Source organism: Rhipicephalus microplus, chromosome 8 (genome assembly GCF_043290135.1).
Source record: "Rhipicephalus microplus isolate Deutch F79 chromosome 8, USDA_Rmic, whole genome shotgun sequence".
Lineage (NCBI taxonomy): Eukaryota > Metazoa > Arthropoda > Arachnida > Ixodida > Ixodidae > Rhipicephalus > Rhipicephalus microplus.
The window spans coordinates 109479532-109493423 of NC_134707.1; the positions used below are offsets into that span (position 1 = coordinate 109479532).

General features: G+C 44.0%; 1 protein-coding gene and 1 pseudogene across 1 annotated transcript; one reads left to right on the forward strand and one right to left on the reverse strand.

Annotated features, from left to right (window-relative positions):
• LOC119165681 (uncharacterized) overlaps window positions 1-3675 on the reverse strand; it is a 108271-nt pseudogene extending 104596 nt beyond the window's left edge.
• A 1449-nt stretch (window positions 3676-5124) lies between these two features.
• Window positions 5125-11577, forward strand: LOC142769325 (uncharacterized). Its single transcript, XM_075872475.1, has 8 exons — window positions 5125-5400; window positions 6312-6441; window positions 6571-6746; window positions 7204-7263; window positions 7335-7394; window positions 7461-7565; window positions 7621-7734; window positions 8031-11577. The coding sequence occupies exons 2-8, from the start codon at window positions 6326-6328 to the stop codon at window positions 10190-10192; spliced, it is 2793 nt and encodes a 930-aa protein (XP_075728590.1). The 5' UTR covers window positions 5125-5400; window positions 6312-6325; the 3' UTR covers window positions 10193-11577.
• The last annotated feature ends 2315 nt before the right edge of the window (window positions 11578-13892 follow it).

Below are 13892 nucleotides of genomic sequence, written 5' to 3' on the forward strand. Positions count from 1 at the left end.
CATATATTTTGCCATCAATTAAAAAAATTTTTGTTATGCTACACTCACTCTTCTATCTAACCGGTTTCTCCCTCGCCATGTCATTCTCTTTCAGTCTCTTTTTTTTTTTATGTCATGCTATTTATATAGAAGTATATAAATATATTTTACAATTTATATTTCTGACTGCATATAGTTGATGACAGCATCGTCATTTATATGTATCTGTAATTCATTTTTTAACCTTGTATTCTCTTAGTTTTTTACAGTTGTTGCTAACCAAATAACTGTGTTTACATTTCATAGGAGGTCCCATTTCAGTGTACACTACAGGACCTCCTTTCGTATATTCTTTTTTTGTACATCTTATTATGAAATAATAAAACTGGATTTGATTTGATTCGCAGAACAAGGGAGAGGTCTCTACCATGCATTGGGGGTAGTCAGGCCCGTGATGATAAATCAAAATGACAACAAAGCTACCTTGCTCATTTTCAGAATTCGCTGACGTAGTCTTCATGTCCAGTGGAAAAAAAAAGTAACAGCTATATGATCTACATGCTTGGCAAGCAGTTCCTGTGATTTAAATAAAGTTAGAGCTGATAATGCTGCACAGTCGCAACCCACAAGGGTTATAGTATACAGATCTTTCTGTGTTTCTGTAGGGCTTACGAGTTGGGCGTACAGCTTCTTCATTCTCATTCTCTCAATGCTATTTCGGAGCAGGTTTTGAACAATCAATAACAGGTATTCACAGTTAGACCATCATTTTTCTTTTGGGGCAGTTTGGAGCAATCGTAACAGCACTTCCATCACTGCTTTTACTCATGACAGTCAGAAAACAAGCAATCGCCTAGATGCACAAAGAAGCGAAAGGCACTATGCTATGTGATGTCTAGGTTGGTACAATAGAAGTTCATGTGATAAATGTTTCACGGCAGTCAGAATGTTCACTCTACACAAATGACAAAATGTTAGGTGGACAGAAGAGATAAAGAAGTTCTAACATTGCTACAGCAACGGGACCTGCTTTGTTGGAGAATCGTGGGAAAGGCTTTTGCCCTGCAGTGGGTATAGTAAGGTTGATGATGACGCCGATCAGGGTACTCGCAATGGTCAGTTTTGAATGATCTTGAAAACTGTCTGTTCTCGCAGTCTAGCCAACGCTTATTTTTAAACATTTTGTCAAGATTGTTATTGTGGATATTATTTGCTTTAGCCTATGCCTTTTTAACAAGCATCTGTGTGTGAAATCTGCCTGCAATGCCACAAATTGCATGTTTGACAGTAGTAGTAGTAGTAGTAGTAGTAGTAGTAGTAGTAGTAGTAGTAGTAGTAGTAGTAGTAGTAGTAGTAGTAGTATGTTTCATTTTTTTCACGAATACACAAAGTGCTTTAACAAAAAAGAATGCAAACGAACTAGACCATTGCTGAATAATTATAGGAACTGAGAGGGTCGCTGTCTGAAAATGACAAAAAAGAAAAGAGAAGGCGTATTGGAGGGGCATGTGGGCTAAAAAAAATCCGGGAGTGCTCTGACACTCGGACACCAAAACAACACCTCAATGCTGCATCTTTAACTCACATACATATTTATGTAGAACCAAAAAAAAAGCAAGAAAAAATTTATAAGTAACACCTGTAACAATGTTATTACCATGACTCACACATGCTTCATGCGTGTATATTAAAAAAAATTTCAATATTTATGCTTTGATTGCACACATTTTTGTAACAGGTGTATGCCTCCTCAGTTTACTAACTGACTTTTAACAAATGTTATATCTAAGCCCGAAAAATTCCAGACCTCTAAGGAGAAAAAGCAGCTTTTTCTACTCCTGACAAAGTTAAAAAACTGTGAAGAACGAACCTACGCTCCCCTCACAATCCAGATTGCAAGAGCAAATATAAAGAGATGTTCGTCAACTGTCCGGAATTGGTCGTTTACAGCTTGTCTATTTAATGTGGCAACACATATGTAGGACATGTATAGATTGAGAGCTTGTTCCAAAAGAAAGACAAGCGCGATGAATAAAGCCGTATAGTGAATTATGACTACCTGCATCTCGTTCTATTATACCTTAGTCAAAGTAAAAATTAGGCCATGACCTCGATTTGCACAAACAATTTTGAGCTAGACAAAATAGGAAATCGATAAGTCAAAGCGAGAAACAATAGCCTTGCCATCTGGAAGGAGAAAAGTGGTCTGAAATCATTAACTTTTGCCATAGCCAAGCGTCGGTTGCACACAGTAATCCAAAATTTGCCCCAGTGAAACAACAGAACCGGGAAGTACAGGCCAGTTTCTCTCACCCACGACCTACTCTACTCCTGAACTGCCCAAATGGCAGGGTTCATATGGGAGCGCATGTCCCCGCTCTCGTTCAATCACTCACTGTTAGTGGCGCTACCTGAAACCTGTTCGCCTGCTACTCTATGGCTTTTGGGACGGTGCTGGAGTAAGAACTCCCGCAGTCCGAGATTGAACAACTGGCATATATGCGTTCATTTCTGCAAACTTAGAAGGCTCGTCAAGTAAGCTATTCAGTGCGCTTAAGTATTTATTGCACACTGGTGACAAACGTGGGAGCCTGTAGGCCCTTATGACGTAGGTCAGCCTATGCGCTGCGACATTTAATTATATAGTAAAAAATTCTAAAAGACTTCTAGTATATTTATCTATGACTTACTTTGCTTTTGTAGATAATATTTATGCAATATGAGTGCTTTGTTGGCCAAAATATGACCACAAACGCTGAAGATGATGCCAGCGAACAGATCTTGACTACCACCACACCGCCCGTCGGCAACAGCCCCAGCGACAGAAGGTGCAAACTAGACGTGGGCGCAGAAGAGGGGTTATCTGGGCGGGTCAGAAGTACAGCAGCTCATGCTCTCACCAACCACGAGGTGCACTAGTGCCGATTGGGCCGCAGGGGTTTATGAGAATGTCCACTCTTGTTTTTTATTTCTTTAGGCTGCTAATGCATGCAGGTGAGAGACATGCGATACTGAACATGGCATGAATACCTTTATTCGTTCCAAAGCAAAGGCAGCCCGGTGAAATAGCGCCTCGAAGGCGTAGCTCTGCGGTGGAACACACGCAGGAGGCCACGGTTCGATTGCAGCTGGAACCCTGGTTCTAAATTTGAATCGATTACAAATATAGGGGGACGCTATGCAAGCTCTTATGACTCTAATTTCAGCATCTGTTCACACAGGTCAAAATCGGCCAGCAATAATTTAGAAATAGCATCGCAGCCTGCGGTTCTAAATGGGCACACGTATACACGCGTGAAACAAATCGCCACGCCAGTAAAACGCTTATCTGCGCAGTGAAGCGCTTTTTCTCTTTTCCGTATTATTTCCGCAAAAAAAAAAAAAGTTATCTTCTTGAGCCGACTAGACCCACTACAAAAGCCGACTAGACTCACTAAAAAAGTTCTCTTCATGAACCGACTAGACCCACTACAAGTTCTGCTGAAGCTGCACAACAGTGCCTTCGATCGAAAGCAATGTTTGCAACCACGAAACAACGACGAAGTACTCACGAACGCTGAAGCATACTTCATTCTGAGTTGTGGTGAAAGGCGCCAAAACACACACGAAACCTCGTTAGACGGTATTCGCGTACAGCATGCAAGGAAAGGTCGAAACTCTCGAACAGCGCGCGTGATATGCGTAAAGCCACAGAACACCTACCACTTCGTCACAGTTCACTTCATGTACCACTTGACGCCACGGTCAGTGTTGCCAAATGTCAAAGATCTAAAATGGCTAGATAGAAGCGTAAAAGCAGCAAGCAGAGGCTAAAAAAATTTGGCAGAGACTGCTGCGCCGCGCGGTGCATAAGCCACCCCCAAACAGAAACGGCTGCTGCACCGCACGGAAGTGCCGTCGTGCATTTTCCGGTTAGGCACTTTGTTTCAATAGTCGAAAGGGTCTAGCGGTACTTCTAGACATAACGATAAAAGCCGGTAAAGTTACGTCCAAACAAAACAGTGAACAAAAATGTTAGTTAGGTTTAGCGTGACAACAATACTAAATTGGCTTGTTTGCCATCTCGAACAGATCGGCTCATTAAAGAAAGGCGTAGTTGGTTAAACCAACACATCAACTCGTGAGGTCGTTGGTTCAAGTTTTATTGCAGTTTATCTTTCGTATTTTTTCTTTTTGTTCATGCATGTATTGTTTTAACATTTGCGCCTCCTCATCAGCCCGACTTGTTGCTGCTGGTGGTCCCGTCCACAGGCCCTTTAATATTGGATAGCCAATGACTCTTGCAGGATTGACTATATTTATTATGATAAAGTGTTTTGCGAATTAGTGCTCTTAATCGGCGAGACGCAAAAAGACACAATAAACATGAATGCAGCTAGCTGCATTGGTTTCTTCGGCACAGGTGTCAGGAATGTTGATTTCCACGGTTTATCAAAGTTTTGATGACAGAAAGATGCACTGCAACGTAGTCATAGAGAAAGAAGAAGACAAGAGCGGACACTCCGCGAAACCTGGCCTCAGGAAGTGCGTCACGACCATGACCTACTACACTCCTGACCTGTTCAGATAGCGGGGTTCCTATGGGAGCGCGTGTCCCCGCTCTCGTTCAATCGCTCGCCGTAGGTGGCGCTACCTATAACCTGTTCGTCTGCTACTTTACGGCTGTTTGGACGGCGCTAGAGTAAGAACGGCTGCATTCCGTGATGAACAGCCGGCATATATGTGACTATTTTTTCACTTAGATGACTGGTCAAGTAAGCTGTTCAGTGTGACGAAAAATTTATTGCACACTGGTGGACAAATGCGAGAATCCGTAGACTTACATAGTGTAGGACAGCATATGTGATGTTGCGTCCATTTAATTGCAAAGAATTTGTGAATGACTTTTGAAATATTTGTTTCAAAATTATTTTTCATTAGTGCATAATAATTACGCAATATGAGTGCTCTGTTGGCCGAAATATGACCACGAACACTGAAGCTGACGTCAGCGAACAGGTGCTGACTAGCGCCACAGTGCTCGTAGGTGACGGCCCTAGCGGCAGAAGGTATGAACTAGAACGTGGGCGCTGGAAGAGGTGCTCTCTGGGCAGGTCAGGAGTGTAGTAGGTCATGGTCACGACTACGTAACGAACTAGTGCTCCCACCACACGTCAGAGGGCGCAAGCGCAAAAAAAAACACAGTTATAATCAATGCAACAGAATTGTTTTCACAAATTAATAATTACACGCCCAAATTTGGTATGTTCTTTATACATAAAAACGATTTATTCAACACACCTTACGCGATTATTTTTCTTCAGCCGTACTGTCATAAACACCATCTACCCAGCGACAAGCCCATGCATGACTGACAGCGAGAAGCTTTCGTCGCTTTCGTCAACGTCGGCTGCGTCGGCGTTTTCAAGCGTGAGATAACAGGTGAGGCACGTTTTCAAGCGAAGCTTGTTGAATGACATGTTGTTGGTCTTGTTGGGTCATTTTTTCAGAAAACGGTTACGCCTGCGCGAAAAAGACACCATGCAACAAACATAGAAAGATGCACACACACACGTTGCGCTTCGTGTGTGCGAGTTTGTTTCTTACGTGGCGTGTCATTCACGCAGTTGTAACCTTTTTCTGAAGCTTGTAAGGACTGGGAGGTTCGCTAAAAAGAAAGTTTGTGGCTCTATGCGGCGGTTAGACGGGAACATTGTGCAACGTATGCAGTATAGAAAAGGCGGCACGGCGTCAAGCCGAGGCGACGCGTGCTGCGTCTGCCACGGACGCGAGCGTCTGTGCGCTGAGCATAGCTGGGCAGCTAGGTCGTAGGCTCGGTGCAAAATATTGAGAAGCGTTTGTTGGGCCTCGCATGCTTCACGACGCATTTCCCGAAGGCTCGGAACACGAATAATTCTTGGTGTGCCGGAGGCAAATCTGGACTAGCCAAGTGGCCATCATCTTCGTTTCTTCGCTAGCCTTGTGCCACTAGTGCAAGCTGCCCACAAATTTTTTTGACGTTTCCAATATAATTTTACCGCACAAATTTCAACTACGATTTTTCTTCCCAATGTACTGCTGATACTGCGTACGCACGAAGGTGTTCTAATGTTCCCAGGCCGCGATACCATTGCATTACAAGGGATAGCGGCCTGGAAACTTCTGAAGATCTTTGTTCGTGGTCTTGACGTATATCTTTGTAAGTCAGAGTTTTATGGGTCAGAGATGTATCACTGGTTTTGTATTGTGCATCGATTAGCTAATCATTCAAAGGGGTTTGCTGGTACACTTATGACGTGCACATATCTTTTTTGTAATTTGACAGCGAAGCATCCACTTACTAACATTTTCAGACCGCGCTGACGCCATGCCGTCCGGCGGTCCAAGCTACGGCAGCTACTGCTGTGTATCGTGGTGCTTCAACAATGGCAGAACCCACAAGAAGCCTGGGACGAGTTTCTTCCGCGTACCACGGGACGGCAGGTGTGTTAAAGCTTTTGTATGGTTTGCATGTCTGTAGGCTTACTGTTCGTACTTGCTAAGTGAGGGTAACAATAAAAAATCACTATTCAAGCACTTCCCCTTTCAGCTGATAGTTCATTGCCAATGCAGGATGAAAGCATGGATGCAGTATGCTGGACGCGATGATCTCCTGAGTAAGCCGGCCAGCCTATTGTACGCAACGTACAGGGTTTGTAGCGACCATTTTACTGCTCAAAGTTTCATGGACCCTGGGCACACAAGGCTTACAAGAATGGCTGTTCCCAGTGTGCAACCAGCTGCACCATGTAAGTGATTGACTGAAACTCAAATATGTGCAATAGCAGCCACTTGTATTGAATCAGTGGCGACAGTTAACCGTGAAGATCTCTGTAGCCGATAGAGAAACCTCACTACAGAAGTAACACTTGGAAAGTCTTAAGTTCTGTGAATTGTGGGCTATTACCTTCCTAACAGCAGCTTTACATTTCTGTCATTTTTTGATGCTCTGGACCTGCGCAACTTGTTTTGAAAGACTTTAAAGGGCTATTTCACGTTATCTTCAAGCCTGAGTGCACATGTACGTATACCTTTCATCAGTGAAAGCTGCCACTGTTGATAATTCCAAAAATCACAAATTACTTGTTTCCTAGTTGGTGCCGTCTCTTTCCTTCCACGTTCGACCAATTTATGCGTTTGAAAGAGCTGTTTAAGCTTCCCCATGCTACAAGCTTTGTAACTTGTACCAACTGCACATATATGCAGGTTCTCTGAGCGTCGCTTCAAGTAGTGACTGTGACATGGCTGCAGAAGCTGCACTGCAAGGTGCGGATGAGCTTCAGTTTGTGTTATTATAAGCCTCTTACTGACACATTGTCGTAATTTCATCTCTTCAGGACCTGCGGTAGAGGCTTCAGAAAGCGGCTCCCACACATTGAGGTGCCCCGATGAACAGGGTGCGTTCAGTGTCGCGATTTCTTTTTTTTTTTTACCCAAATTGACTGTTGACCAAACCTCTGCAGGTGGCAGCTCCCTTGTAGCTGGTGAAAGAATTTCTGATGATTTCGTCTTGCCGGAGAAAACCTTAACCAGTCGTTCAGCTGTCACAAAAGGAACTTGTGTGGCCGGTAAGTTGTATGTTCACTTCAACACCAGAGTGGATTGATATAGAGACTTCCGCAGGCCGCTCGCAAGATTGTTCCGACAGCATTGTCCGAGGCACTGAACAAGCTTCACAAGACCCTCCAGAAGACGTCTCCGCCAACAGCTCCACGCCTGAGTGCCTTAGAGAAAATGGTGACTATGCTTTTATTGCAGCAGTTTTTAATGTGCTATTTTATGTTTAGGACATTCTGAGGAAACTATCCTCAAAAGGACACTACGTGTGCACTTACAAAATGTAAGGGTGGGCTCTCAGTGATTTTCATTTTTTTTGTGCATTGTCAACATTGTGAATGGTTTGTTTTTAGGTAGTGGAATCGAAAACTTTGTACCACAGAAAGTTGTGCACCTTGGGTCTGAAAGAGCGAGGAAAGTGCTCGTATGGGATTAGTTGTTCTTCGCTTTTACATCAATTTTTTTGTTTATTGCAGTGCGTTCCTGTGTGCCAGCGACAATGTCTCCATCAATGAAGTACAAGCAAACCATTAAACATCTGCAAGCCAAAGTAGCAGCACAGCGGAAAACTATCAAAAGACTGCAGAGACAGCCTCACCAAGCACCGTCATCGACTACGAAGGCCCTTGAAGTTATCCGACCGCACGTCACCGAGGAGGTTTTTAAACTTCTTTCTGCACATGTTCGCTTGAGGCCCAAATGCAAGGGCAAGCGGTTTCCCGTGTGGTTCAAGAAATTCGCTCTTCACTTAAACTTCCGAGGTCCGCGAGCATACCGATTTCTGGCTCCGTATTTTTCTTTGCCCTCCCGGCGTTCATTAAGGAGGTGGCTAGCTAATGTAAAGATGACTCCAGGCATAATTCCAGGAATCCTTTCTTCCATTGCAACAAATACTCAAGCTTGGAATGAACGGGACCGAGTGTGCGCTTTAGTTTTCGACGAAATAGCACTCAAAAAGAATTTGTACTATGATGCTTCAAGAGACGTTGTCCAGGGTTTTACAGATGATGGCACTCATCGCACTTCAACCATCGCTGATCGAGCACTGGTTTTTCTTCTTGTTGGTGTTTCGAGAAAGTGGGTTCAACCGGTTGCTTTTACTATAGGGCACACATCAACACCATCATCTGTTATGCATAACTTGCTGGTGTCACTCATTTTGGAGCTTAGGAGCATTAATATTGCAGTGAAAGCAGTCATTTGTGACCAGGGCAGTTCAAATGTAAGTCTCGCTAACCAACTAAAAGTGACTGTAGCAAAGCCTTTTTTTGAAGTTAATGGTGAGCGGGTATATTACATTTTTGATGTTCCGCATTTAATTAAAACAACGCGCAATAATGTCCAAGCACACAAGTTATACATTGGGGATGACATCGTTAACTGGTCGCACATTGTAAGCCTTTACCAATCCTCACATGAGTTGCGGTTGCGATTGGCTCCAAAGTTGACTGAACGGCACGTTCATCAGAAACCTTTTTCTAATATGAAGGTCAGCAGAGCAACTCAGGTCTTCAGTGCATCAGTTTCGATTGCTATCACGGCAATGGTGTATGCGAAGGTGCTGCCTGCCTCGGCCATCACTACAGCTCAATTTTGTGATCGTATGGACAGGATTTTCGATGCCTTGAACAGCTCGAGTAAAAAAAGAACTTCGCAAAAGCTGCGGCATGCAATCATGAAAAATGATTCAGAGCTGATTGACTTCCTCCGAGGCCAGCTTCCCTGGATTGCATCATGGCAGTTTGTTGGCAGACGTCAACCACAAACCATCGTAGGTTGGCAAATAACAATTCAGGCAATTTGTCAACTATGGGACGACCTCTCCAAAAATTACAATTTTGAATACCTGTTAACACGCAGGCTTCAACAGGATCCTCTGGAGAACATATTTGGCCACATTAGGCAAAAACAGGGTTGCAACACCAACCCCAATGTAGCACAATTTATTTGTGGCCTGAAGCACATCTGCATAAGAAAACTCTTCAAGCTGTCAGAATACGGAAATGTCGAGGATGATGAATGTGACCTCCTCCAGGAACAGCTGTCGCCATTCTCCCTCACCAGTGCGTCTCTTGTGGATAATGAGGAGTGTGCACAGCCACAGCCTGACGACTTTCCCGCTCTAGACGATCTCTCTGAACTTGCGACAAACATTCACTCCCATATTATCGATGACTCCGCTGCATATTATGTAGCTGGTTTTCTCATCAAACACTTCCTTCGGAATGCATGTGACGGTTGCAGTTGCCCACAGTTACTGAAAGACGACAGTGAGACGCTTAAGGGTACCCACCAGTATTTCACAATGCTCAAAGCATACCACGTCCCCAGCAAACTTTTTGGGAATCTCACTGTGCCATCAGAAGCAGCTTTTGCATACGTACAACAACTTGAATCTCGCTTTCTTGCCATAATTGAGGCCACTGCACATCACCTGAAAGTGTGCGATGTTTTGTATCACCATCTGTCAAGTGTTGGCGATTTTCATTTCTGCTCTGCTGGGTGTCGCGCTAAGTTTCTGAAAATGTTTTGCCGGGTTCGTTTATGTTGGCATGTGCGTTTTGTGAACCGAAACTTAGACAGGGTTAGGTTCCAGTCTTCAATCTCGGGCATGCAGCTTGACAAGTTCAAAGGTTAGCAATTAGCGGCGGGTTTACACTAAAGTATTGGAGTTGAGCCGAATCCTGCAATAGCTTTGTTATGTTATTACTTCGTTACAGCAGACTTCATTATGGTCTTATGTGCTTATATTCAGTTCAACTGGACTAACCACTCCTTCGTTGCATTCATTGTTTTGGTTACCCGCTATGAGGAGTACAAACACTGTGTATTCGCTCGAAGTGATTTGCATAACCTTAAAAAGAATGTTGGGCATCCTGTCTGTATTTTTTGTAGCAAATACGGGCGAACTGTACACTTTACTGTGGGTCGCTTGGTCACTGTGTATGCTTTATCTCTCCAGCTCAAGTAATATATCGATAACAAAACCGCTTGTTGAAATGTCTTCGAGCGGGTAAGGAACACAGTATGAAGTGGGCACGGTTCATGTTATCACGCTTTTCGTATTTTAGCTTCTCATCAACCTCCTCATCTTGCCCATCAAAATTTTCAAAAGAATACCCAAACTTGTAGTGTTTGATGGGGCTGCGGACGCTGCCATTTTATTTTTATATAGCTTGTGAGTGATAACGTACGATGTAGAGCCTTTGTGAAAAATAATGAGCCAAAGTGGTTTCCTTCTGCTATTTATTAGCCCTGTAATACCGCTCTCGTAGCACCAATTAAAGTCCACAATTCTGGATAAAGTGATGACTACAATCTATTTTAGCTCGCAAGCGTCACAGCAACACCCAAACGCAAATCACTTGGGATCTTAAGTTTTTGATGAAGGCGACGCATAACAAAAGCCACAAGACCTGCCAGTGTTGTAGCATAAAGTTTGTCTTTCACGTAGTGAGCAAGCTGCAAAGCCCTACCTTTCTGAGGACAAGCAGGCATCAAGTCTGCTTTTTTTCATTTTGGACTAGCTGTTCTTAAGCACAGCCAGCACACTGCACCTTTGCCTTTCTGTTATATTGTGTCGTGTGGTTTCTGTGCGCTCTTTTTTTCTATGCATTATTTCAGTTAAGCCCAGGCGTGATTCGCGACTTCATTGCTGTGTATATGTCACTTCTTCCTTCTTCATCAGCATTGTGCGCTATGTTTTTGCCATAGATCCTTAGTTACCCACTGGCCCGGTGTGTCATACTTCACCAGTTTCTCGGCTTCTGCCAACTCTAGCGATGTGTGCGTTGTCTGTGTTCTCTATGTATTTGTTACAATATTTGTTACAATTTATTTGTAAGGCGAGATGCATTTGTTGTCTACCTTTGTCATATTGTGCTTTTTATATTCTCATACTCTACCTTGCCTTTGAATAAAACATTGCGGATGCTCTGTTTCTTTGACTGATATATACATTGATCACTTGTTCCAAAAGAAAAACACAAGCGCGATGAATAAAACGATAGTGAATTATCATTACCTGCATCTCTTTTTTTTATAACTTAATCAAAATAAAAATTACGTCACGACCGATTCGCACGAACCACTGAACAAAACAAAACAGGGAATCGCTAAATCAAAACGACCTACAAAAACTATCCATTTGGGCGATGAATAGTGGTCTGAAATTATGAACTTACGACATAGCCAAACGTCGGTTATGCAAAGTAATTCAAAAGTTGCGCCAGTGAAACCGAAACCGGAAGCGCAAGCCACTTGCTCTCATCAACCACTAGGTGTGCTAGAGTCGATTGGGCCGCTGGGGTCTACGGGAGTGTCCACTCTTCACCTTTTTTATTTCTCTATGACGTAGTCTCAGGCAACTTTTTTTATGTCGCTCAGTATATGTACAATCACCTGACGAGGTAACCGGCAGGCCGCTTTCTTTAAAAATACTGACGTGTCACCGCAATGTTCTAGGCGATCAGCACTTGATAAACAATGCCCAAGGGCAAGTGCCGACGGCGTTAGCCCATCTAACTACAAAACAGCTTGTCTGCCTTGCTCAATAACACGCGCGGCCTGTGACAGCACGGGAGCATTCACGTAGCAACGGATGAGAATGGCCGTACGTGTTCGCACTTGACAAAACAGACGGCAATGCAGTAGCTCTGGCCTTCGGATATCACAGGCTTCGTAAGAACAATACAATAAAGTTGTTTCCATCCATCGCATGAACACTTCGCCGACGCACTGGGGTTTCATGCATGTGCGTCCGGTCAGTCACACGTGAACTGTGCGAAAGCATTTATTTCATCGTCGACCTTGTGCTTCGCGACAAGCAAAACTCGGCAGCAAGAACACTTTCATTTTTGACAACACCACGCTTGGCATTGCAATCTAGAAAATGCAGCACGTCCAACAACTGTAATCCGCACATCATACTGAGAAACTTTGTGGCGCACACACTCAGATGAAGCTGCGCGCGGTGGACGGCCGCGCTAGCTCCAACCACCAGGTTCAACTAAGCATCCAGCAATCACATGAAGCAGCGACGACACTCCAGTCCTCCTTCGGAGTAGCCTAGGCCATGGCCCCGATTTCATCGGAGTTTTCACCACATAACACATCGCACGCGGCTAGCATCTCGCAGTGTTTACCTTTCGCAGCCGCAGTGCCCAGGGCTCCCCTGTAATTAATGTACTTTATTATGTATTTAAAAGACAAACCTGGGCGAACTGACTCGTTAAACACTTCAAAGTGACGTCACTTCTGTGCAGTGCAGAAGCCACTTTTGTGTGGGGTTGGCTGCTGCACCGCGCAATGCAGAAGACGCTAGCTTAAAAAAATTGCTGGAGGGAAACCCATAGCCTAGGAGTGAAGCCGTGCCCAAGGCAAGAAGGCGGCTGCAGCGGCCTTCTTACTAAAGGCATAATAAGGTATCACCGTTCAGCGATTAAGAACGAAGCGTTTCTCTCGCATGCCACACGAGTGTAATGTGGAAACTTTTTCGGGTAACACAGTGCTCCAAGTGCATCTTAGTGTTACTAGTTTTCCTATAGTGAGCCTCTTATTGGAGTGAAAGTTCCTGGGAAGTTCAGTCACCCATACTCGTATCTGTGTATTATTTCGTCGGGAACAACTATCTTTTATTATAGAAGTAACGCAGCATTTACCTAACATATCAAAGCCGCTTGATCTTCAAGTGGGCACTATCAGAAAAGAGCATGTTTCCGCCATCTTGGCTGTGGCAAAAGCTGGCTTCACTTATCCTGGCAAGGCATTGCGGGAGTTTCCACTCACGCATTTTTTTTTTTAATCCTCCTTGGGAAAAACGTATGCCTTGGCCTTTCACCGGAATGATTCCGTTAGTAGCCTGGGCCGAAAAGGCCAACTTCGCTCACTGATCAGGCCCCGTTTGCGAAAAAAGCGCGATTTCATACACAGCGAAGTAACAACTGGGACACTCGTCAGTTCGCACTCATATCTATACCTGTGATTTCGTTTCGTGCGTCGTTTTTGTTTAAACAGCACGTTAAGCGTCAAGTTGTAAACGTTGTAGTTCGCTCTCATCATGTGTGTGTTGTTTTCGTGCGTCATTTGTGCGTGAGCAAAACGCTGCACGTTTTGATCTGCATGCCGTTCTCGGCGCACATTTCCAAGTTATTGCTGTCCCATTCATTGCTTCGTCTTTGCGGCAAAACTGTGATTTTTTTAGGTATATCCTATAAGTGTAACGAATTCACTATCATGTGTTATCTTACAGTTTAAACAGAGCAAAAGCGTGCGCAATTTGACTCCCAATAGTCTAGGGCAGGCGCACGTGTTTTTAGAAAAACGTCCAGGCTCCCGCA